Source organism: Labrus mixtus, chromosome 3 (genome assembly GCF_963584025.1).
Source record: "Labrus mixtus chromosome 3, fLabMix1.1, whole genome shotgun sequence".
In the NCBI taxonomy this organism is placed as follows: Eukaryota; Metazoa; Chordata; class Actinopteri; order Labriformes; family Labridae; genus Labrus; species Labrus mixtus.
The window spans coordinates 13,286,306-13,310,770 of NC_083614.1; the positions used below are offsets into that span (position 1 = coordinate 13,286,306).

The window sequence follows — 24,465 nt, forward strand, 5'->3', positions numbered from 1 at the left end:
CACACACACACACACACACACACACACACACACACACACACACACACACACACCTCTGCGCAGGGGAAGCAGCCTGTTCTCTAGAATCTCCCGAGCATCTGTTCCTGCATCCATCAGGTCGAGCTTCGTGATCACACCGATGGTGCGCTGACCTAAAGGAAGATGACACATTTTTGGGCTTTAAGAATGAATGAAAAATGACATTTTTCAAGTGATAATGTGATAGTGAATCTCCTTAAATCAGCCTCTGCTACTTCCTCACCCTGCGGGTCGACGTCTTTGGCGAGTTTGAGGGCGTCAGAGTTGGCTAGGTCCATGTTTGCAGGTGTGACAGCCAGAATCAGACAGTTCTCCTTACAGATGAACTGCATGATCATGTCTCTGATCTGATACTCGATGTCGGCCGGCTGGTTTCCTACAGGGACCTTGGTGATGCCCGGCAGGTCCACCAGAGTCAGGTTGAGCACTGCAGAGGCAGAGCAGAGGAGATAAGCTCGCAGGTCTTCATGTGTCACAGGAACACAGTGGATTTTTGTTACTTAGTGTTACCTTGAGGGGAATGAATGCGCAGGTTGATGGGGACAGGCGAGATCGTTTTGTTAGATCCGGTCAGTCTGCGAGTCTCGGCCTCGATCTCCTCACGGATCTCATCAAAGTCTGTGAACTTTTTCTCCTTACAGTGCAAAAACTCCCCATACTCTGCAGTCAGAGGAGCAGTGACAGATACATAATGGGATTTAATAATGTCTAGTTTCTCTGTAGAGCATCATATCAACATCTATTCATTACTTATTTGTCCCTGGTACCATTGGTCTCCTCATCAGCATCATGTGAGTCCTCCCCCCTTGATGTGTGTATTTCAGTTTTAATTATGTGTGTCTTTCAGTTTTGTCTCATTTTATTCACTACCGGCTGTAAAACAAATTGCCCCTCTGGGATAATAAAGATTAACTTGACCTTGACCTTAACCTTGTGTCCGTTTGTTTTAAGGTCTTATATGACCTTGTTTTGACATTAAAGGCTTTTTAAAGGTACACAAAGAAAGTGTTTGGGAGGTTTTTTTTGTGATTTGATGTGTCTTCATGTATTCTTGTCCAGAGAGTATCTCAAGAAAACATCATACTAATCCTTTAATTAGTGTCTTTACATTTTTTTTCAGTTCAGTTGTTCTTGTACTTTCCCAACAAGTTACTCAAATCGTTTTGAGATTTTTTTAAACAATGTAAATCAGTTACATCCTGTTCTCTTCAGCAGATGTTTAACAGCTGTGACCACCAGACGACACATGAAATCAGGAGTTGTGTATTTGTTGATGCTGGTGTTTAGCTTGGCAAGAGGCAACTAAAAAGTTTGAAAATATAGTAAATGACAGACCTGTAGTGTCTGTTTAAGGGCATAACAAGGTTGTCAAACTTTTTGTTACTCTTATACTTTTAGATACGACATGTTTTCAAACGGAACATCTTCATTATTTTTTTATTATTGATGGTATCAAAAAGTAGTGAACTGAAAAAACAACATCCATTTTAAAAGACAGGTATGTGGGAAAGGGATGACTCCATGTTTTTGAAATGTTGCCAATATTTTGTGCAATTTAGACATCAAGCAGGAGTTCGCCTGCAATTTCTGATATTCAACAACAAGAAATTACCCCATATTGTTGCCATGGTATCAGATAAGTATTGACAAGTATTGAGAAATGTTTAAGAAAAGAGGAATCGTTTTGTTCACTTGATGGTTTTGGAATGAAAAAGAAAGAAACTGATATCAAATAAGGAACTCTAATCCACTGAAGGATTTTGGTGGTGGTGGTAGCACTGTTAACTTGAGATATCAGGCTCAGTCACAGTAAAACATCACACTGCCACCTGCTGGCAGCTTGAAACACAAACACAGACACCATCAGTGAACAATGGTGAGTCTTACCTACCCGAGTCAGCAGTGAGCAGCTGGAGGATTAACGGTCTGCGAGTGACGATTCCTGAACCCCGAGGAAGGAAGTCTCTGTGGGAGAGGAAGACGACTTAAGTGGAGAAGAATACACACCTAACAAAGAAAACAAACACACAAACACACACGCTGCCATAGGGCTACAACTAACATTCTCATTTATTAAATAATTTCTTCTTTGAGTTGTTTGGTCTGTAAAGTGCCAGAAAAAAAAAGAAAAAGTGGATCAGTGTTTTTAAAACCCAGGTTTCCGTCCTCGTCAGTGATTTTTTATTTTCCACAATCCAAAAATATTCCGTTTCCTGTCATAGAGAAGGACATAAAGAAAACGTTCACTCTAACAAGAGGCAATCAGAAAACTCAGTTTCTATCACAAAAGCTTTTATTACTTTCATATTTGAAAACCAAATGATTCTTTATGTGCTGTTTACTACATTTGAAGTTAGTGTAAACATCATCTGAACACCCTGAATATATGAACTTGCATTAAAGCATCGAGAGCAGCAGCAGTTAATCTTTACATTACTTACATGGCAGTGTCCTTTTTTATTGTAACCATCGTCATGTAAAACAGGAAGATCTTTAGGTTGAACCTGATGACTAGAATCTGATTGTAGCTTCTTTCCTATTAAAACCAGATTCAGGAAGTTTATTTAACAGCATCCTGTCCCAGATCAAATAGCTGGCACCCCCCCACCCCCTCCCACAGATGGGGTGTCATAACATCATCATGTGTGAGACAATAAGCCGAGATGTATGTACTGCACTTTACAAACTGAACAAAGTTAATCAAGAGACACACTCAGCATTTTAGACTCTTTGAAGCAACAGTCTTTTCCACCTCAAAATACTTGTTTCAAATTCAATATAATAGCACAATAACTGTAATCAGGGAGAATTGAGTCTCTTCAGAGTGCCCCTTCGCCTGTTTTCAGCACTATGTAACTTTGGCGCGCCGAGATAATACAAGAGATAAAACAAATAATGAAATGAATCCATCTTACACCAAAAAGTTGTCTCTTTCCTTTCCATCTTCAAGTTAGCTTCATAAGTTTAGAACCTTATACTAACAATCTCAACTAGCATGCAATAAAATAACCTCTCCAGCCATTTAGCCTTGGCCTATAGACATCATGGTAACAGTTGAATCCACATACACATACTGCACATGCTAACAGTTAGCAAACAACGGCTTGTAGGCGCTATCAGAGTCATATTTGATCATAATTTGGTAATATTACTGAACCTTGTCAGACAACATGATTCTTTGGCTTCTCCACCCTCTGGTTGTCAACCTGTGGTGTAGGTGTACCTGGTCCCAGCACTATGTGTGTTTTAACAGTGCAGTTGAATGCAAGGACCTTTGGTGGGCGCCAAAGCGCAACAAACCAAATTCCTGCATATTGTTGCTTTAACTGTGTTACTGGCAGTATTTTAGTCTCTTTCAAATTTAACTGAAGTATTTCACGCTATTCAAAAGTGTTACTTGAGTATTTTAGGCTTTTTTAAAGTGTTACAGAAGTTTTTAAGTATCTTTAAAAGTGTGATTTAAGTATTTTAGTCTTTTTCAAAGTGTCACTGAAATATTTTAGACTCTTTAAAGTTGTTACTGAAGTATTTTGGTCTCATTTAAAGTGTGACTGAAGTATTTAAGTGTCTTTTTAAGTGTTACTGAAGTACTTAAGTGTCTTTTAATGTGTGAAAGGTCATATGAACAGATCTAATTGTTGAGCTCAGACTGTGCTGCCTGCAGCACCTGATCCCAGTTCTCCTCTGATAAGGTACTGAGCTGGTTTCTGTCACACAGACAAATGCAACATTCAGACCTTCAGCTGCTGCAGTGCAACTGTATAATAATGTAACATAGCAACACCTTTGCAGAGTCATATTTGTAAATAATCAGAAAAAATGTCTATTTCCATTCCAGTTACAACTTCTCTGTTGTTTCTAACAAAGGGGTCATTGGTGAATTTTTTCCCTCAAACACTTATGTTGTAACCGGTCTCAGAAATGAGTCCGCAGTCATAGTGAGGGAATTTTATCAGTATTTGGCAAATTTGGGAATAAATTCCTTACCAAGAATTTCTTCACAAATGTGTTCAGGTGTCTTCTAACACATAAAAAAAGATTTAAATCCAACTCCAGTAGGAAAATCTGTGAGAGCTGCTCAAAGTCGGGGTACCTGAAACCTTATTGGTGAAAAAATTGAAAATGTTAACCTCTGCCTTAGGTAGCTTGTGAGGGGTCCAACTAGGGGTTCTTTAGGATTCTGAATCCATTGCAAACATTTGTTTTGCAAAGAATCCACTCCTTGTTAGAAAAACGGCCACACCCACTTTTAAGTGAATATTTAAAGTTTATCTCGAATACTAGTTAAAAAAAATACTGTACCACGACATTGTCAGAGTCTTCTCAAGACTCTTATCGTAAAGTGGTGATTGGGAGGGTGTCGCGAGATGCCTTCCATCACCAAATAAAAAAGTTAAATGATTTAAAATTGCATATTTTACCCATTACAAATAACCTACAGTAGTTGGATTTTAAATACAACTATAGTGGCAAAGTAAGATTCATGCTGAAATTAAAGTGATGGTAAAACAAATCAACACTTAGATATGTTAATATGACCTTTAAAAGACACTTAGATACTTCAGTGACACTTTCAAAGAGACCAAAATACTTCTATGTAATATACTATTTAATATTATGTATATGTGGATATTGATATTACTTGTGCTGTGACACTATGCTTTGTAGTTTCAGTGTTCTACTGTTAGATTCTGTGCATAAGCATGGTCAGATCTGTGCTTATATTTACACACATTTCTAGGTAAAAGTACAAGTTGATAAATTCCACTCTTTGCGCTCTGTTCTTACACACTCATTACGCACAGATCCATGCGTACGCACCGTGGATAAATGAGGCTCCCAGTCTTTATGGACACACTCCACAGATCTGAAACTCTCTGTCTGAAGATCTGAAGCTGCAAAATGACAGCTTTGAACTCACATCTTTCAAAAAAATCTAGGAACGGTTTTTATTTATAATATTTCCTGTCTTTTATTAGTCTTTATCTCTTACATAGTTTTAACCTGTATCATTGAAATGACCTGATTTTATCCATCTCAGTCTTAAGATGATTACATAAGATTCAAAGGCCAGAGATGAACTAATTCTTCTTTGACTTTTATTGTCGAAATGACAATTAAATAAAATCCTCCGAAAATCTTTTTTTCCTCAATGCTGTCCCTAATAGAGTCATTTCACATGTAAAGAATAAAAGCCAGTGTCAAAAATCTTCCACTTGTTTCTCATGTCTGCTCCTCATTCTCTTCATTATTATTTCTTTTTCAGCCATGTAAAGCCCTCTGTGATTTTGTTAACGCTGTATAAATGAAGTGTATTATTACTATTCACAAAGTGCTTTACAGTTAAGCCGTTAATGACAACAGCTAGACCATGTTTATTATCAGTAGATTCTGAAATTAAGTTATTTCCTTACCTGTAGCTCTCGCTGCTCACTGAGAGTCTACCTGTTACTTCTGATATGTTAAGCACTGTACACACTGAGTTATTGAGCGTGTTTATCTGCAGTCATCTCCTGGGTTTGATCAGGGTTTTAAGGTGTCCTGGGTATGCTAACCCGAGTACTCGAAAAACACCAGACAACTATACTGAACTGAATGTCCACACCGGAACAAAGTTTCTAAGCAGGTTCCAAATAAAACCTGAGATGGTGAGAAATCAGGAACAAGACAGACACAAAACCTGGATACTATAGAGAACCAGGGTTCTCAAGTTCCATGTTAAAATAAAAAAAAAACAGGTTACTAACAGGCACACTAGGGTACCTGACAGAAGAAATATGGAATATGTCATGTAGCCAAAATCTCTCATCTCTTTTTGATATTTGTTAAAAGAAGAAGGACCTTTTTGCTAAATTTCAAATTCAAAATCAAATGACTGATACTGCTACTGGTGGTGCATATTCAATTCAGATCTTCATTCATATTTTAAACTAAAAGCTGCTGCAAGAGACAGAGAGAGGCGGCAAATTCTTTTGTTTCTAACGTTCTTTTATGAATATACAAATGCTAGTCGAGTGCAGTAGAGGAATGAGTCCAACTTAAAGGGCAAGTCAAGTCCTGCAAATTGTCTCCATTGCACAAAAAAGGTTGGCAAAAGTTTGGGACGGACACGTTGCCAACGTATTTGTGCAATTTCCACAATTTGCGAGGGTTTGCTTGCAATTTTGATGATTGAAAACAACAAATTACCCCTTATTGAGGGCTTAAGACTTCTATTTTGGTGAAACATGTAAGGATATAGTTTGATTTTTACGAGTATTTCATCAAAGTTGGACATTCTGGTATCATGACAACAACCCTCGTACATCACATGATTAGAAAAGATTGCTTCGTCCACAGGAGGCGCCAAAATCAACACAGAACAGAAGTTCCTCACAGGAGCTGCAATATACCAAAAACAAAAGTTGCTTTATCAAACAGAAGCAATTCTCTGATTTGTAAACCTCCACTTTGGGTTCCGCACAATTTTAAAATTTGATAAAATACTGGTGAAAAACAAGCAATATTGATGCCTGCTTCTACAGAAGCCCTAAGCGGACATACACAAATACATTTTATATAGTTATCTCGAGGTATTACGGAGAATATTCTTTTTTCTAATTTTCTTGTTGCTAATTACCAAAAGTTGCAGAAAACCTCCAGCACACAGTGGGAATTGTAGAAATGCACAGCCCTAGTTTGTTGGAGATATAAAAGTAGCTTCAATGCAAAAACAACTTAAAGGTATTTGCCAATCTGTGAATTTGAATGGACAAGTAAATACTACATTTCAAGGTTAATATCTAGCTATCTTTTACCTTTACTATACTGTCGACCAATAGGCCTATGAAATGTATCGTTCTTGTGAAAAAGTCATAGAACATTTTGACAACCCTTCCAAAATTCAGTCCTACAGGGATGTTAGTCGGCTGATGATACCCTGTTCATGGCTCTCTGTCACTCTCTGTCCAGATAACAGGTAGAAGATGTGTGTGTGTGTGTGTGTGTGTGTGTGTGTGTGTGTGTGTGTGTGTGTGTGTGTGTGTGTTACCTGCCCACAAAGTTCTCCAACACGGAACTCTTCCCGGCGCTCTGTCCGCCCACCACGGCGATCTGCGGCAGGTGGAGGCTGCAGCTGTGGCCCACGCTGCTCAAGGCGTCCTGCAGCCGGTTTACCAGCGGGATCAGCTCCTCCATCCCGGGGTTGCCCATCGCAACGGCGCCGCCTGTCCAGCTGCTAGATCCGATGTGACTCCGGTTCTAGGCTACACCCGTCTGTACGGCGGCTACCATATCTTAAGCTAACTTACACAGACAGTGTTATCATAACTAAAACATACAAAGTCAGATAAAACTTTTAAATTAAACTGTGCCAGCTTCTTTTACAGCTGCTCCCAACGCCGTTAAGTCAGTCGCTGTTACCGTCAGCGTGACGTCTGTTTCCGTCGGCAGAAGTTAGTAAAGTGTCCGTAAACAGCTCGTTAGCGACATGTCTGATCGTTAAAGCCTGCAGAAGTGGACAAAGTGTCTCCCCTAAGTCAGTGGACCCTCGGTGGACACTTTAGGTCAGCTCTCCGCGGTTTGTCGACAGGAGGAAAACAATGACAGCTAACGGAATCTACGGCTCTGCGCATGCGCGGTGTAGTTTGGCTCGGTAACCGCCTCATACATGCAGGGATAGACAGACATGCCAATACTGAAAGTAGGCTGACTTATCAGACACGAGGCGATCCTTCACTCAGTTATTTAAGATCCCACACATAAAGAGAAAGGGCAGGGCAGGACACACACACACACACACACACGCACACACACACACACACACACACACACACACACACACACACACACACACACACACACACACACACACACAAACACACACACACACACCATGCAAGCTGCAACTAGAACCAGATCCACATCCATCTACTGTAAATAACACTCCTGCATTCTTTGGCAGTGAGAGAGTGAGCACAGAGAAACAGAGTGACAGGAGAGCAGCAGTGAAAGAGAAACTGAGGAATAAAAAGTACATCACTGAGAAAGACAGACAGTAAAACGTGATGAAATGCTGCAGAGTGTGTCATTCATTCCAATGTCAGAAACTTGGGGGGGGGGGGGGGGGGCTGAGCACTTACAGCCCCAACCAAGGAAGGGGCCAAGGAATAAATACATAGTTCTTGTTTGGATTTGTTTCTAAGGCATTTCTGATTAATGTCATTGTTACAGAGCCCTACATGGCTCAGACAAGAATACACATATATTGTTTTCCTTTATATGGTAACCTTGTATGTTCCCTGGTGTCGTATTTGAAAGATGATTGTTATAGATGTGTTTCGCCATGGTATGTTTGACCACACCTGCCATCATAGTATCAGCTTATGTGCCTATCAGATGTTGAAATCTACAGGTATACCACATGGTTGTGGCCCCCACTTTTCAAAAATTATCACCTGAAGAAGACCTCTGGTTGAAAACATAGTAAAAAGAAATTGTGCAGTTAAGGAAACTTTGTCCACAGACTGGAAATCTGTGTGCACAGATTTTAGACCCTAGGAACAGATTTGTAAAGTGATTTACAAATGGATTTGAGCTTTTTTTAACTGAGCTTTGCAGTGCTCAATATATTGTAAATTGAAATTAGGCAGGATAAATGAACATGAGTCCTTACTCATTCTTAACTCTTGAAATAAAAAAACATTTCAAATTTAAAAAACCATCTGGATGCTAGAAACCAATTCAAATGCAAAAAGATGATCTGTCACAGAGTGTAATTCAGTTTTATTGTTTACTTTATACTGCAATGGAGTTTTTAAGGGTGTGACACAAAATGATAGTTATCTTAATACATTTTTACAATTAATACAATACCAGACTTATACAATTCTAGTCAAAATCAATCGATACCAAGGCAACAGAAAGAGAAGTCACAGGCGCCAATATCTGGTTTGGATTTGTTCTTTTTAATTCATAAACATTTTCAAGAAAACTCCTCCACATCGTCTACAGTGCACAAATACGTTGGCCACGTTTCAGTAATTGTTGCCAATGTTTTTGTGAAATTCAGACAGTTTGCAGGATTTTGCCTGCAATTTTTGTTAAATTCATTTTTCCTCTTATTCACCCGTCTAATGAAATAGGCATAGCTTTGATAGTGTCCATCATTAAAATAAAAGAGATGATGTCGTTTTAAAAATGCGTGGGATACAAATGTGCTAAATGAAGAAAATGTTGTCCACCTTAATTTAAACCTGTAACAGGTCATTCGTGTTATGGCGGTGTGGTTAAAGTAAAATATCAGGGTTGACTGAGGCTGTGGTGGAGGGGCCCAATGTGAGATCTGTTCATGGGGCCCAGAAATCCTGGAGACGCCCCTGTCAAAGTCCCTCATATTTCAGTCCTTAGACATGATTCCCCTCTTTCTCAACCAAACTTCACTCTATTTTCATGTCCTTCAGCAGCTCAGAAATGTTTATATGAGGCTTCCTGCTGCTCCCGGACCTGTCAGAGCTCAAAGCGACCTGCAGACTCTGACCCGCCTGCTTCAATGATGGAAGGATGCGAGCGGCGTCCGACATCTCCTTTTCTCCGGGAGAGCACAGGAGAACTTCATTGACTTCTCCCTCGATGTTTCTGGAGAGGATGGTGGGAAACACGGCGCTCACTCGCCCCAACACCGTTTTCCTCAAAACCGAGTCCCGACACACCAGGTTCAGTGTGAACACACCTGATCCAACAAGAGAGGAGATTGAATAAATGTCAACGATACAATGAAAAGAAAACCAGAGTGTTTAGAGTGTGGACATTTGTGTTGCAGGATTAGTGTTTCAGGTTGAAAATGCTTCTTAATCCTTAACACCCTTTAATTGGCGTGACTCCTCTCTGCCTAAAAATCGACCCACTTCATATACATCTCCCTCACAGACAAACTGAATCGCTTCAATCTTTTTATGGTAACCTCCTAAATTGAGCTGCTGTCTTCAACTTTCAATACCTGCTGCTAAGCTTTTCTAAACCCGCTTATGCTGCCTCGTATATATTGAGCTTGCGACAGACTAACCTTACAGCCTGACAGAATATTTCTCAAAGTAGCTGTTGCTGAACACAGCTGGGGTGATGGCAGCACATCCTAAGTAACCCCTATCAGGACTTTAATACTACCATCCTCGATACTCCACAGGTCCCTCCAACTAAGATTCCTCTTCTCTTCACTTTCCCAGCTCATCCACAGACCCTGCTTCGACTGTGCCACTGCCACTGCACACCTTACTACTTCCTCTTGTAAACATATCTGCTTCACTACCAGCTTCCTTCTATCTCTGGGACCTGCTTTATTCCCACTGGTTTGCCTGAGCTAAGCGGTATCTCCAGATTTTGACTGGTTACTGTCTTTTCAGTATGTGACCAATGGGGGAGGTGGTGAAGTGACAACATTTAGTAAAACATTTTAGGATTTGGTGGCTTAAACAAAGCATCAGCACAAAATACACAGAAAAAGTGACATAAGAAAGTAAACCTCAGTGTACCTCTGGGTGTCAGCAGTGAGCTGACTTTCTGCAGAATTGGTGTTTCTACAAAGGCAGCAGGTGGACAGCTCATCCCCACAGAGCTGTCCTTATTGTCCACATCGAACATGATAACGTCAAACAAATGAGCACCTGCAGACAGAAGAAGAAGACAAAGTTACCTTGTGGTGTTATTAATTCACAGGTGTGGCTTTACTGCCTCCTGTTCACTTCACTGACCTTCTTCTTGCAGGGCAGTGATGCGTTCAAGGCCATCTCCCAGAGTGACCGTCAACCGATCATCTGGCCTGAACCCGAACCATTCCTTCGCCACCTCCAACACGACAGGGTCCAGCTCCACCACCTCCACACAGACGTTTGGCACAAAGTCCCGCAGGAACTGAGGCAGGCCTCCTCCACCCAGCCCCACCAGCAGCACCGACACAGGTCCGTCTGAGGAGGGCAGCACAGGTGAGGATTAACCAAGAGGGATGTTCGAGGCTATTTCATCTGCTGTATAAAACATTCCTGCTCTGACCTTTGTACTGTGGCGTTCCCACCCCCAGCATGGCGAGGCCACACACCATCACCTCATGGTGGGCGCAACAGAGGAAGCCGCTGTCCACTAACAGAGAGGAGGTACAGGATGGAGCCACCGTCTGCTTCACCTTTTTTTTGTTTTTCTTCTTGTTACCTGATGCTGCAGTGACAGAAACAATTCTGTTATAATATGAATCAAACCGTTATCACCGTTAAGAGCATAAAAATAGGAATAACAGAGGAGACAACAACCACACAATAAACATAGACTAAAACTATTAAAAATTCATTCTTAAAGCATTGAGTGGTTACATGCTAGGGAGGTCAAGTAACAAGTTCAATAAAGTGCAGAGTGCCAAGTTCATACAGTATATTAGTTGTGTTTTAGTCCCCAAAGGGGGCGCTGTGGGTCTACTGTTATTTTGTTTACATTTTTATTTTCATTTTGCTTAAAGAGCCCATATTATGCCCTTTTTGGGGTTCGTATATTTAATCTATGTTCCTACTTTTGTACGTTCACAATAGCTAAAGTCCGAAAAAAGTGTCTGTTTTCATGTACTGCTCCTCCTTGCTCCCTCTACGCTCTGAGTCCGTCAGCTACGCTCTGCTGAGCCCCCACTGCAGAGCCCCATGTGGGCCAAGTCTGCTCTGATTGGTCTGCCGATCCGCTCTGTCCTTATTGGTCAGTTGCTCAGCACGCTTCTCGGAAATTTCAACATGAGCTGCAGGGCTTGCCACAACTAGCCAATGGGCTTAGATCAGTGATCTCACACTGACAATGACACCGCACTGACAATTATTTTTCGAGGGGGGCTAGAACCGAGCGTTACATGCAGCTAATGCTACAGCTAACAGGAGAACGTAGGAGAAGCTGTGTTTCTGCGGACTTTGAATTTTTGCACATAGATGTGCCTAAACATGCACAGGACACTTGGAAAACACACTAAAGAGCATATAAAACCAGAAAAAGCATAATATGGGACCTTTAAGTTCGTTAAACAGGAAATGGCTTCTGACTGTTGCTAAGGACTGTCCAATCAAAAAACAAGTAGTGTAGTCCTCCCCTTTCCATTTTCTGAAATGATTTATGGTTCCCTTAAATCATGTTTTTCAATTTCACAAAATGTTTTTCTTTTTAATGAATTTATTTTTTACACAGAAGTCAACCAATTTCTCTCAAGAGAGACAATAAAAGAAAAACAAATACCGTGATAAATAAAATACCAAATAAAAGTGTGACTATTTTTTAAATAATATAATAAACCCTGTTCAATACAGAGTGAAAAATAAGTATAAGTATAAACTGAGTTTCAATAGTGAAGCGTACTTATCCCATGCTTAAAATTCCATTATTTTGCAATTCAAATCCGTTTTTGTTATGCTTTCATTTTGTAGTAAATGCCTTCATGCTGACAGCCCTGATAAATATTAGGAAATTGCTTGTCATAGTCCCTTAAACCCAACATGTGTAAACAGTGCTGTTGATGCATGATTGGTAAACACATAGTTCATGATAAAGACAAAAAAAAAGAACTTACCAGTATTTGAAGCGACCAGACGGCTTTCTGATTGGACAAGGGCAGTGTTAGAGAGAAAAACCAGTCTCCTGTACAGTTCTCCATCTTCTCCTCTGACGTTCTCCACGCAGTATTCCCCACTCAGCTCACTCACCCCCCTGCTGACCTCCTCCCGCCAACCCAGGTCTCCTCCGACAGACAGGAACGGCACCTGAACGAGAGCTCACTTTAGACACAGGCACACCTTTTAAAAGAGATTTATGAAAGGGAAGACTTGTGAGAGTTTACCTGCTGGTTGGCAGGCATGCCCGGAGGTGCCAGGTCCATCACCATGGGGGACAGTTCTGACTGGACGGCCTGCATGTCTGTGTACTCCTGATTCCTGTGCATCGCCACAATAACCAGGCGCCTGAAGTTAGCACTGGCTGCTAGCTGCCTCCTGCCCTCAATGGAGCTGTATAGCCACGCTGTCTCACTGCCCTGAGGAACTGAAGGAACCCAGAGGATAAAATCAATCCGTGGAGCTTCCACATCAAGGAACAAACATGATGAGACAACAGGAGAGCTCACCAATAAAAATAGCAAACTGGTTTGATCTGGGCATCTTGGCTGCAGGGGGGCAGTCCTGTACTGTGAGTGTGTATCTGGGGAGGCCGGTCGTAATGTGGCAGAGTGTGAGGGAGAGGTTTGAGCAGGCGTCCGTGCCTGTTCTGAGCCTCTTTCTCAGGACAGCGTACGCCTGATGGTCCCTCACGGCTGACAACAGCTCTGCTACCTGTGAGAGACGAGCGGGAGCTCCGTCCTCCCCCACACACATCTCCAGGAGCGGGGAGGGCATCGGCTGTCTGAACTTGGTGCAGACCAGAACAAAGACAGGCAGAGCGAAGGAGTCCTCCTCTTTCCCACGTTCCTCCTGCAGGCAGTGCAGCCTAACCGCCCAGCCCTGCTGAACAAAGTGCTCCACAGCCAGCCGGATCACGCTCTCCTGAGCCAGAGTCACACAGACGTAGCGCCCGCCCACACTCAGCACACGGCACACCTGAAGGAGCAAACACAGAGATTTAAGCTGAGTCTGTTCAGTGAGTAAAAGACAAACTTCCTCTGCACACTCTGGCCCACTGTCGCCTCACCTCAGTGAGCATGTTCCTGGCCAGACTCCCCTCCTCTTCTGACGCCATGGCGTCCAGCGTGCCCTTATCCAGAGCCGCCTGGAAGCTGCCATCCTCGTACGGAGTCTTTGTCGCGTCGACCTGCTGGAAGGTGAGGCCGGGCCGGCGCTCTACGTTCCTCTGATTCATGTGCGTCACCACCGTCTCGCTGATGTCGATGTTAGTCAGGTGTTTGTAGCCGACATCGTACAGCTGCTCACTCAGCTCAGAGTTTCCACAACCGACCACCAAAACCTGAGAGTACAAAACACTATTCATTCATCAGTTATGGTCCGAGGACGGAAGTTACTCAACACAGACTGTTCATAGAGGTCTGGTTGAAGTGTTTTCTTATTTTTTTTCGAGCTCACTGTGTAAAGCCTGGCTGACATGTCCCCTGCTCATCGGGTATTTTCTTTGTTCTTATTATTATTCCTTTCGTTTTGGAGCTGCAGATCTGGAAATCTGTAGTCTGTGAGTTTGAAAAATGTGAATAATGTTTTCTAAATAAACATAACGTTTATTCTTGAGTGCACTCATTGTCAACAATGTGTTGACTTCTTTTTAAAGTTTGAATAATACTTAAGTATTTTTAAAAGCAAGTACTCCAGAACTTTAACTCAAGTAATAATATGACTGAGCAACTTTTACTGGCATTGGAGTCATATTTGACCAGGAGGATCAAAACTTACTATTTAATTAATTAATATTGAATTTGAGCATTTGAGGATTTTAGCAATTTTAGGTTATTAAAAACAAGAAATTACACAATATTGGATTTGTAGGAGTCCTTTTGTTTTGGTATCAAACAGTATCAATAAGTTTAAAATCTGGTGTGATAACAGTCTCACTCGGAGGGAGCCTGGTGTTTGTACCGCTGTGCCCCCTTCAGGTCCTGGACCATATGTTGTCTCACCTGATCCGGGACTTTGATGTACCTGTGCACGAGCCCGCACAGACTGTTGTAGTCTCCGTACCACTCAAACGCTTTCTCTCCTCTCTTCTTAAAGAACTTCTCCCAGAACTCCGCGGAGCTGAACTCCTCCGCGCTGCGGGGTAACAGACTCATGTTTGGGGCTAAAACAGCTCAGTTTCCCGGGGACAGACTCTGTTTACAGCCGCTGCTCTGACACATGGCACCCGGAGGCAGGTTTCAGTCCGGACACAATATTTGGTTACACCGTGGGTTTCTTAACTGATTGGAGTATATTTTTTTAAGGCGGAGCCATATGCTACCCGCTGATTCGCTAAGGACGGCACGGCTTGTTTTGATTGGCTGTTACTGCAGCGGAAGTGTAGTGCGACCTCATTAGTGCTCCGGGTGGTTTGCATGATGGCGGTGCCTGCTGGAAGGTCTGTGGTGTTCGTGACTGGAAATGCGAAAAAACTGGAAGAGGTAAAGAATCAAGGTGTTCACATCCGAGACGTACAGACACCCAGGTCTGTCTTCGACCAGGACACCTTAAATTATCCATCAATATTGACTAGAAGCAATGAGCACGAGCGGTAACATGATCCACAGCTGCTTGATTTCATGTGACACAACCCAGTATTAATAGATTTATTTTATTTAGATGTAATCATTAACTCCGTGCATGTATGTCAAACAGAGGTAAGAGAAAGAAGCTGTTTTTTTAAAATCCCTCTTTGTTCCTTCAGGTCATCCAGATCCTCGGAGACACGTTTCCCTACAAACTGGTGTCCAGAAAGATTGACTGTACGTATCAGAAGTTGAGCTGCAGTAATCAATTAGTTGTCAACTTTTAAATCAGTTCATATTCAACATGATCTTTTTTCTGTTTTCATTTCCTCCTCAAGCATCTTTGAGTACTAATGTATTATATTATAATTATTATAATCATTAGACAGTGGTTCCCAAAGAGAAGCCGAGAAGCCTTTAAAAAAATGAAACATTTTAAAATAATTTAAAATTGTATATTTTACCCATTATTATAAAATATATACAAAAAGTAGTTCTGTTTCAACTGAAACCATATCATGAAGTGAAATGAAAACGTGTACTTACAGTGTGTATTTGTGCATGACAGAGAGAATGTACTGTAGGTGTCTGCTGCTCTTTAAAGATGAAAACACCTGTATGTCTGTATAATAAGTTTTGTTTGTCCACTCAGTGCTAAAGTCTAAACATGGAAATGACTTGTATTCTGCTCCTAGCCTTTCTTACAATAAATTAAGATATGAAATAAATGTATGGTTTTTAGGCTGATGTATTCTTTTCCAGTGTTTGGATTGGCCTATTAGTGTGTGCGCGGGCTGTGCACTATGTTATTTGCATTAACCACCTCAAAGGCACAGTGGGGGTTCCCAGTCTCTGGCACCCTCTGTTTAGGGGTCGCGAGCTGAAAAGTTTGGTGAAACCCTGCTCTAAGATTTTGAAATGAATTGGATTGTGCACAAAACAAAACGTTTGAGGATGTCATATTTGACTTGTGAAAAGTGATCATCTTTTTCATCACTAAAACGCTAATCCAGATATCCAATAATGTAGATAAGTGATATAATCAAGAGGAAATCTACAACGTATAAAAATGTTATTTATGAATTCTGTTCCTCTTATCTTTGCTTTGTTTCTCACAGTGCCGGAGTACCAAGGAGAGCCCGATGACATCTCCATACAGAAGTGTAAGGAGGCCGCTCAGCAGGTACAACACCTGTTTCCATCCATCCGTTTTTTCATCAGTTTTTTTAAAAGCTGTTTAAGTTAATTCAAGTTTATTTATATAGCACATTTTAGCAATTCAAAGTGCTTCACTCATGACATCAAAGAATCATCTAAAGAATAAAGTAAAATAAAGAGTCAAAAGTTTTAACTTCTACAGTCGGCAAGCTCATCCTACATATTAACTGACGTGCCTGAGACACATCGTAGGATATGTTGTGTCACTCAGTTTGTTTGTGTCAAAGACGAAACTAAAGACATTTTGTCTATAATTTGATTTGACTTTAGTTAGTTTTGTAAACACACAATACATTAACAGTTAGTTCTCAATTTTTATAAAGCCTCGTTTTATTTTAGTTTCACTGAACGAAAATGTTTTTTACATTTTAGTTTACCTGTCTTCTTCTGTGCTCTCCTCCTGAAGCTGATGTGTTTTTTCGTCTTCATCGTCCTCAGGTGGACGGGCCGGTCATAGTGGAGGACACCTGTCTGTGTTTCAAGGCTCTGGGGGGGCTGCCGGGTCCTTACATGTAAGTAGAATAACTTTTTCAAAATAAATTTCTATCTTTAAGAGCCCTAATGAACTGAAATAATTCTAAAAGGACGTTCTTTTCTGCAGAAAATGGTTCCTGGATAAACTGCAGCCAGAAGGTGAGAGTGCCAGAACCCAGCTGAATATTTTTTAAAATATTGTTTGACGTTTCTCTCTCTGATCCGTTTGAACTTTCTGTTTCAGGTTTGCACAAACTGCTGGCCGGGTTTGAGGATAAATCAGCGTGGGCTCTCTGCACTTTTGCATTCTCTGCTGGGAAAGATGAACCAGTGGAGCTGTTCAGAGGGAAAACACAGGTCAGAATATCTACTTCTGTGTGGGCGTGTGTTTATTGCTCTTACTGTCTGTTCACCTTTCTTCTTCTTCTTGTAATTTTAGGGGAAAATAGTGGATCCCAGGGGCCCTCGAGACTTTGGATGGGATCCCTGTTTCCAGCCAAATGGATACGACAAAACGTTAGTGTCCTCTTTAAACCACCAGAGGGAGCCATATGTCAATACAAAACTTTTCTTTTTGAGTTTAGCATACAACACATCAGCTCACGCAACGTATTGAATTAGGAAAAGTAAGAGGAGGAGGATCTTTCTATTTTAAAACGGTGAGGTTAAAGTCCAACTACCAGAGGAGAAAACGTATTTAGTATTTTTTCAGCATTCTCAGAATGCAAACTCTTTAAACATTAAACATTTAAAAACATTTTCATTTCAATAATTTCCTGAAATGCTAAAAACATTTTGTAAAACCAAAAACATTTCATGGGAGGATGTTTTTATGTCTCATGAAATAGTTTTGTGTTCAGTGAAATGTGTTTTTCAGTTGACCTTCAGGATCACTATACAAACTCCTGCACATTGTCTAAAATGCACAAAAACTTTTGTAACATTTATTTATGGACACGTTGCCAATGTTTTTGTTCAAGTTTCACTACTTTATTGATACCAACGATCATTAAAAAAACAGATTGTATCGATTTAAAACACGTGATATTGAAAAGTATTGAAGTATCAAACAGCCTTATAGTGCTTCAGAGACTGTGTGTATATAATAGACGTACTGACTGTGGTTTACTGTACATCCCTGCAGCTACGCTGAACTGCCCAAAGAAGTGAAGAACAGTATCTCTCACCGCTACCGAGCACTGGCTGCCATGTCTGAACACTTCAGGCAAACCAACAACACCTCACCGCAGAACAAGAAGAAGAAACAGGAGGACTGATGGAATGTTCTCAATCTGGAGCATCAAACCTCTCGCTCAGATCTGATCATGTAGATTTACTCCTTTTTTAATGTGGTACAGATTGTGACCTGTTGTTTCTGTGCAGCAGAAAAAGTGGATTAATAAAGCTTTTCTGTATTTTTTAATAACTTTTGTGTCTTTTTATTAAATAATTATCTGTGTCTGACTTTGCATTTTTAAGGAACTGTGCATGTGAAGTCTGAACTTTGTGAATATTTGACAGTAAATCTAAAGAAGAAATAATCCAGAGACATGTTTCATAGAACCTCAGAGGGCTGACAGACAGAGACTCGGAGGAGATCATTAATCATAAAGTCCGAGCTGCAGGGTCCTAATGAGAGCTGCAGACCGCAGAACAAACACAGCAGAGATAACAGGGGATTGTGGGTAATAAATGACCGCAGGGCTGGAAGTCTCTGAGCAGGAAGTGTGCACACACCTGTGACTGATGCCTTCCAGACAGACCCAACATGTCTCACACACACATGAACACACAAACATAAATACACACACACAAGCATACACAATCCTCTCAAACACACTTCATGTAACACACACACACACAATTCAAACACCCAGCATGTAACACACACACAAATACAGTTCAAACCCCTTACACGTAACACACACACACACACTCACAAACACACACCTCATGCGCCCATCATGCAACACCCTCCCACACACACACACACACAAACACAAACACACACACAAATCCAGGCCTGATGGAAACAGAGAAACACACTTAACTGCATGTTTTCTTTGAGATCCCGTGAAGCTTTTATAGTCATGTACGATAAAACTTTAGCTCCTGCTTATTTTACTGTTATTTATAAATCAGAAAATGAAAGTGAGATTCCAGCTGCAGGCTGTGAGCGACCACAGGCCTCTGTTTGCTGTGGACGTTGTCAGGAAGCAGCAGCCTGTTGTGATGAAGAACAGGAAGCTGAACTCGTCTTCATCGGGGAGGCGTCGGTCCTCCTGTCAGCAAACACAACATGTGTGAGGCTTCAGGTGAGCAGAGGTCTGAGACTATGTGTGAACATTTCCCTCCTCTTCCTCTGTGACTCAAAGTCAACACAGTCAGAGCTGCAGAGCCCCGAGCTCTTCCCTTCACACTGAGCCTTCTGCAGAATTCACAAGGTAGAATCGGAATTATCTTCACTAAGAAGGAGTGTGAATAGTTAAAGAAACAAGTGCTTCCTGTGACTCCAGCTCAGTTATCTCTCCTCTGCACAAAAACCATCAGACGTCCTCATGTGAAGTCCTGAACATCTCCAGAAACAAATATCTGATCAGGATGAGAATCATGTTCTCACCATTCACATAAAACAAGAGATCACTTCACAACACTTCTCTCTTTGATTTAATTCCTCAACTTTACATTTTTGGAAAGACACTGAACCCTAAATCTCCCAAAGCTGTGGGCTCAGTGTGTGCGTGTGTGTGTTTTATCATTTGATTATTTGAATTATGTTATAATTCAGGCAAATGTCACACTTTGTTAGAACAAAAGAAAGTACTTGATGACGTAAAAACTTTGAAAAGCATTTTTGTCTGACTAAATAATCGTTAAAATTATAGCCTGACTTGCAGGCCTAGGTGTTCTGGCGCTTTACTCTGTTTATATGATTTTTTTTTTGCTGTCCCTTTTTCTTATTTTTGGGTCTTTTCTGTCTTATTGTGTTCCCTGTATCACTAAAAGTTCCTCTTTGAAATGATTGTGTACAGCGAGGTTGTCATGACCCCAGAAATTTAAATATGATTCTAAAAAAAATGAAATGATATCAAAACCTGTTTGATACCAATGCAACAAAAACAGAAGTCCGAGGCTCCTAAAAGTGATTTCTTGTTTTAAATTCATAAAATTTGCATGCAAATGTTTTTGTACAATTCAGACAGTGTGCAGTTTGTCTGATGGATTATTTCCGCTCTTTATGAAATAGATGTAGTTTTATTAAAGCTTCGGTACTTTTCAATAGATTATTAATATAACATGAAAAACATCTGGTAATGAAAAGTATCCAAAAACCTAACCCTGTGTGCTGAGGTTAACGTTTTGGTCCTCTGCTCTTTGTTTTCCCAGCAGCCTCTGTGTCTGGCAGGACCTGGAGGAGCTCAGAGATGTTCTCCTGATGTGACCTGTCAGTCTGCAGCCTTTAAATCCCTGCTCAGGTCTGATCTGCAGTCAATATTCAGGCTTTATTACAGAGAGAGAGAGAACCAATAACAGAGTGTTTGTTTGAGCTGGTCAGAGGGAGGTTTCCTGAAGGAATGTGTTCCTCTGGATCTCTGACAGGACAGGATGAGATGTCAATGAGTCACGCTGGCAGCAGAGGATCTAAGCGGTTTGATATGGCTTTGAGGAGACCGACTGTACTTCCTTTTATGTGCTGTGTAATGTTTACCTGAAACCCAGCGCTGTGATGAGTTTTATTTTGCAAAAGATTCAATCACAACTTCTGTACTTTAAATAACAGCACATGGAGAAAAAACTGCTTCTGTTTCTCGCTGTGTGACTTAAAAGTTCCAAATCTGACTCCAAACCTTCAAAGTTAAAAATAGTGAGGGTCACTTTCCGTTCTATAAATTTTATTTTTCACCAAACTCTCCCTCGCATTAAGTTTTTCCAGCGCTTTTAAAGGTCCGGACTAATGAACAAGTCCAGCATGAGTCGTCTGCCGTGAACAATGGAAACAGTTGACCTAATATTGACTCCTGCGCAGACCCGTCTGCTCACTTTCCACCGTTTACAACCGTATTCTCTGAGGACAAGGAGAACATGACCTCCGTTTTACCTGCTGCACAGGGAGTTAATATGTCTGACCTCTGATTGACTCTGACCTCCTGACCTCTGCTCTGACCTTTGACATCACTTACAGACGAAATGTGTTGTTAGAACTGTCACATAGCAGTGATGTTACAGGGTGAATATTCAATAAACGGGTGGTCTGTTATTGGAGGGATTTTGCACTAACATTTTGGACAAGGCTCCACCTGGCTCAACAGATAGAGTTTAAATAAGTAACTGCTAAATATATTTGATCATGATTGTTTTTTTTCCAGTCATTAACGAGTGATATTGAGTGAGGATTTGCTGCTTTTTTGTCATAATGAAGTTAAGTGAAGAGTCTTTGTCAAACCCACGTTTGTTGGGCTTGTAATTTAACGTCTAATTTTTGCCTTATTATGTTTGTAATGCAGAAACACTTTTAGTTGCTCTTAGTATGAACGATGCTCTATACATAAACTTGCCTTTTGGATTGTGGTCGGACAGAGAGGATATTTAAATATGTCACATTTTTTCTTTTTGTTAATACACAAAGAGATTAAACATGAATACAATCAACAGCTTTATGAATAAAGAGCACTTATCTTCACATGCAAGCGTATGAAGACAGACTGCAACTCATTCGGCTGATGAATGTAGCAGTTCTATCCATGACTAATCGATTATTTTAGTCAGAGAAGATTGTGAAATAATACTTTCCCCGAGCCCAAAGGGATGTCTTCAAACGGCTTCTTTTTGACCAGATTTCTATGCTGTCACACTATCTATCTATCATAATTCATCTAAATGCAAAGAATGTTTCACAAAGCACAAAAACCTTTCGTCAAATGCAAAAATATCTCGAGACACAAAAATAACCTCTCATGAATGCTTTGTTTGTTTTAGTTTTGCAGTTGACCTTCAGGGCCTCTGTAGAGACATTACACCACTCAGGTCAGTGTCATTTTAGGACATCTGTAAAAATCCTTAGTGACACAAGAATACGAGACGTTTATCTTTAACTTTTATTATAACAAAAATATCTTATCAGAATATGTTTGATTTTCAGTCAGGAACAAACACAGAACAGAACATGTTTTCCTTCGTGTCATCACAGCAGAGACAGCATCAAAGGACTGCTGACTATCTTTGTGTGTTGGAAACTATATTAACAGTCTATGGTTGGGAACCAATCAGGGCAAAGCTGGGAGTCAGGTGTTTAAAGGACCTCAAAGCACTAATGATGTCAAAACTTTGATACTTTTTGATACCACAAACTTCAGATCTTCAGTCAGATTGAGAGTCAGATTTTGATCTCAAAGCTGCAGCTGAAATATGAGAGAAAGAGAAAGAGCAAAGTCTAAATATTTAGACAGTATCAAAGAGCTGGGCTGCAGTTCCAGTATCCAATATGTGTTGCAGACTTTTATTTTTGTTGCTTTGGTAAACAAATCGTTTGATTTTTACTAGAATCATATCGGAGTTGAAAGATCTGGTAATGTGACAACCCTACAGTCCTAAGACTACACCTGTGCTCAGGTGAGCCCCCCCACACAGGGATCAGTGTTTGTTCTATCCGAACAGGCCAGGGTCGTGCAGGGTCAGGGTCTGCAGCAGGCGCTGGAAGTCGTGCATGGTCCAGGGCTGTGAGTGTGTCTCCGCTGAAGCTGCACTGCTGCTGGAGGGGCTGATGCTCTGAGGGTCGTTGAAGCTGATCAGGATGTCTGTTGAGAAGCGAGGCAGGCGGAGCACAGCCAGGTGTATGGTCACAGTGTTTTTAGCTTCTTCGTTAAATTTGGCCACGCACTGAGTCCCGGTCAGCACGCAGGCGGAGCTGCAGTCTGACAGGGATAGGTCAGACTGAGGCACAGGCTCAATACCTGTCACCTGGAAGTTACCTGGCTCTGAAGCCTTGTTACTGCCCGCGATGTCCTCAAAGTGATACCTGGCTGCGTCCTGGTCTGACACCTGAGCCTGGTACTCCACCAGCTCCACGATCAGGCTCTGGTCCGTGTGCGTATGTGCAAACACCTCCTGGTTGTCCGGGATCTCCCTTAGCTGGCTGGTGTCCACGGAGCTGTGAGGGAGGACGGCTGACAGAGCTCCTCCGAACAGCGGCCGAGGCTGCGGAGCTCCGCCCGGGGCCCGCTGCATGTCTGACCGGGAGAGGCTGCTGGAGAGACGGCGCCGCGACACACAGACACACCGGAGCTCCCAGATGTCACACGAACACAGTTTACTCGTAGAAAGTAAACTGAAAAAGCAAAAAAAAAATATTTATCTGAAAATATTATTATATAAACAGTGAGCTTACCAACTAAGCTCACGCTTTCTACCGGAAAAAGTTTCCCTAGTTCTTGTTCTCAACTAATTTTAGGCACGCTGAACGCATGTCAAGCTCACGGCTGCCACCTACAGGTGAGGCTGACTTACACTTTTAAACAGACTGGTGGAATCATACAGATGTTTAACCAAAGCAAAACACAAAATTGCAAACTTTGTACAGCCTCTGAACGACATAATTATCTTTAAATGTGCTGCCGTAACATTCTCCTGGAGTAACATTACAGTTGATTGGGTTTGAAAGTAAAATTATTAAGAAAAAGGACTCATGAAAATATAATATAAATAAAAATATAAAAATGTCATTAATATCATTAAAGTGCAGAAGAAGACGTGATGTCTAAAGAGTACTGTGGATTTATAAAGACAAACACATAATATACATTAAAAAAATATATTATTTTGTTTTCACACTAATGTGTTAATTTATATTTTGTAAATGTTTAGAATAATTTGTTTATTTTGATATGAAACAGTATAATGAATCTATTATTCTCTACACATATTTAATAGATGTTTTATTAATATAATCTATTATTTTATTGTATACTAATGAAAAAAAGATGTTGCACAATTTAATTTGAACTTTTTATTTTTTAAACCTTCTTCTTTCAGCCAAATTGTCAATCACTTATCACTTTAGCAAAGACATATAAGAAAAAAAGATAAAAGGCAATCTGATAAATTCAGGCACTGAAGGTCAACTTCACTTATATTTCATGATTGCAAACAAAAATGTGACCAGATGCCAGAAACCCAATGTAAAATTCTTTCATAAAATGCAAAATATTTTTTTCTAAAGCTTAAAAATATTTAATGAAACATCAAAACATTTCACTTACTTCAATAAAACATAAGCAATAGTAGTAGTAACTAAATAATGATCTAATATTCTTATTTGTATATAATGCCAGCCATTATTTGCAATAATACATGAAAAAAACATGAATGTGAATATGACTGGGACGATTTAAGATTTTAATTGAAAATATTCTGTTATATATGCCTTTATTTTCACAGTTATTTTGCATATTACAACACATATTATTTTTTCTCTGGAGTCATATGAGAAGTTTGACTCCACACAATAAATGATAAACAATCTCGTCATCTATTGCACCAATGTGCTCTTCTTATAAGTTCTTATT

The 24,465-nt window shown here is 40.7% G+C and overlaps 4 protein-coding genes across 6 annotated transcripts in view; 1 reads left to right on the forward strand and 3 right to left on the reverse strand.

The window, feature by feature from the left end:
• The window catches only part of dnm3a (dynamin 3a), a 29,932-nt gene extending 22,244 nt beyond the window's left edge, over positions 1–7,688 (reverse strand). The window contains exons 1-5 of one of the 3 annotated variants that reach the window (XM_061032057.1): positions 7,070–7,688; positions 1,931–2,004; positions 550–699; positions 263–466; positions 54–152 (exon numbers count right to left, since the gene is read on the reverse strand). In XM_061032057.1, coding sequence (XP_060888040.1) covers positions 54–152; positions 263–466; positions 550–699; positions 1,931–2,004; positions 7,070–7,230 — 688 coding nt within the window. In that variant the 5' untranslated portion in view covers positions 7,231–7,688. Of the gene's footprint in view, positions 1–53; positions 153–262; positions 467–549; positions 700–1,926; positions 2,005–7,069 lie in introns of those variants that run through there. The other 2 variants (XM_061032049.1, XM_061032066.1) reach the window with 2 other exon arrangements.
• A 1,275-nt stretch (positions 7,689–8,963) lies between these two features.
• mettl13 (methyltransferase 13, eEF1A lysine and N-terminal methyltransferase) lies at positions 8,964–14,906 on the reverse strand. Its single transcript, XM_061032078.1, has 9 exons — positions 14,648–14,906; positions 13,714–13,986; positions 13,154–13,622; positions 12,872–13,071; positions 12,605–12,794; positions 11,065–11,226; positions 10,767–10,979; positions 10,548–10,679; positions 8,964–9,748 (listed from the first exon to the last, which is right to left on the reverse strand). The coding sequence occupies exons 1-9, from the start codon at positions 14,798–14,800 to the stop codon at positions 9,456–9,458; spliced, it is 2,085 nt and encodes a 694-aa protein (XP_060888061.1). The 5' UTR covers positions 14,801–14,906; the 3' UTR covers positions 8,964–9,455.
• Positions 14,907–15,014: 108 nt separating this feature from the next.
• Positions 15,015–18,329, forward strand: itpa (inosine triphosphatase (nucleoside triphosphate pyrophosphatase)). The gene is made up of 8 exons (XM_061032089.1): positions 15,015–15,127; positions 15,391–15,448; positions 16,330–16,394; positions 16,868–16,941; positions 17,031–17,062; positions 17,148–17,260; positions 17,343–17,419; positions 18,048–18,329. The coding sequence occupies exons 1-8, from the start codon at positions 15,062–15,064 to the stop codon at positions 18,178–18,180; spliced, it is 618 nt and encodes a 205-aa protein (XP_060888072.1). The 5' UTR covers positions 15,015–15,061; the 3' UTR covers positions 18,181–18,329.
• Positions 18,330–21,985: 3,656 nt separating this feature from the next.
• On the reverse strand, positions 21,986–23,894 carry rangrf (RAN guanine nucleotide release factor). The gene is made up of 2 exons (XM_061032102.1): positions 23,792–23,894; positions 21,986–23,511 (listed from the first exon to the last, which is right to left on the reverse strand). The coding sequence occupies exon 2, from the start codon at positions 23,126–23,128 to the stop codon at positions 22,547–22,549; it is 582 nt and encodes a 193-aa protein (XP_060888085.1). The 5' UTR covers positions 23,129–23,511; positions 23,792–23,894; the 3' UTR covers positions 21,986–22,546.
• Between the last annotated feature and the right edge of the window lie 571 nt (positions 23,895–24,465).

Bases quoted from the DNA above. Each gene is read 5' to 3' on its own strand.
- rangrf (XM_061032102.1), bottom strand. From the start codon at position 23,128: ATGCAGCGGGCCCCGGGCGGAGCTCCGCAGCCTCGGCCGCTGTTCGGA.
- mettl13 (XM_061032078.1), bottom strand. From the start codon at position 14,800: ATGAGTCTGTTACCCCGCAGCGCGGAGGAGTTCAGCTCCGCGGAGTTC. The intron at 13,987-14,647 runs GTGAGACAACAT...TTGTACTCTCAG, and splicing joins ACATCAAAGTCCCGGATCAG to GTTTTGGTGGTCGGTTGTGG. The intron at 13,623-13,713 runs GTGAGGCGACAG...TTGCTCCTTCAG, and splicing joins CCAGGAACATGCTCACTGAG to GTGTGCCGTGTGCTGAGTGT.
- itpa (XM_061032089.1), top strand. From the start codon at position 15,062: ATGATGGCGGTGCCTGCTGGAAGGTCTGTGGTGTTCGTGACTGGAAAT. The intron at 17,261-17,342 runs GTCAGAATATCT...TTGTAATTTTAG, and splicing joins TGTTCAGAGGGAAAACACAG to GGGAAAATAGTGGATCCCAG. The intron at 17,420-18,047 runs GTTAGTGTCCTC...ACATCCCTGCAG, and splicing joins CCAAATGGATACGACAAAAC to CTACGCTGAACTGCCCAAAG.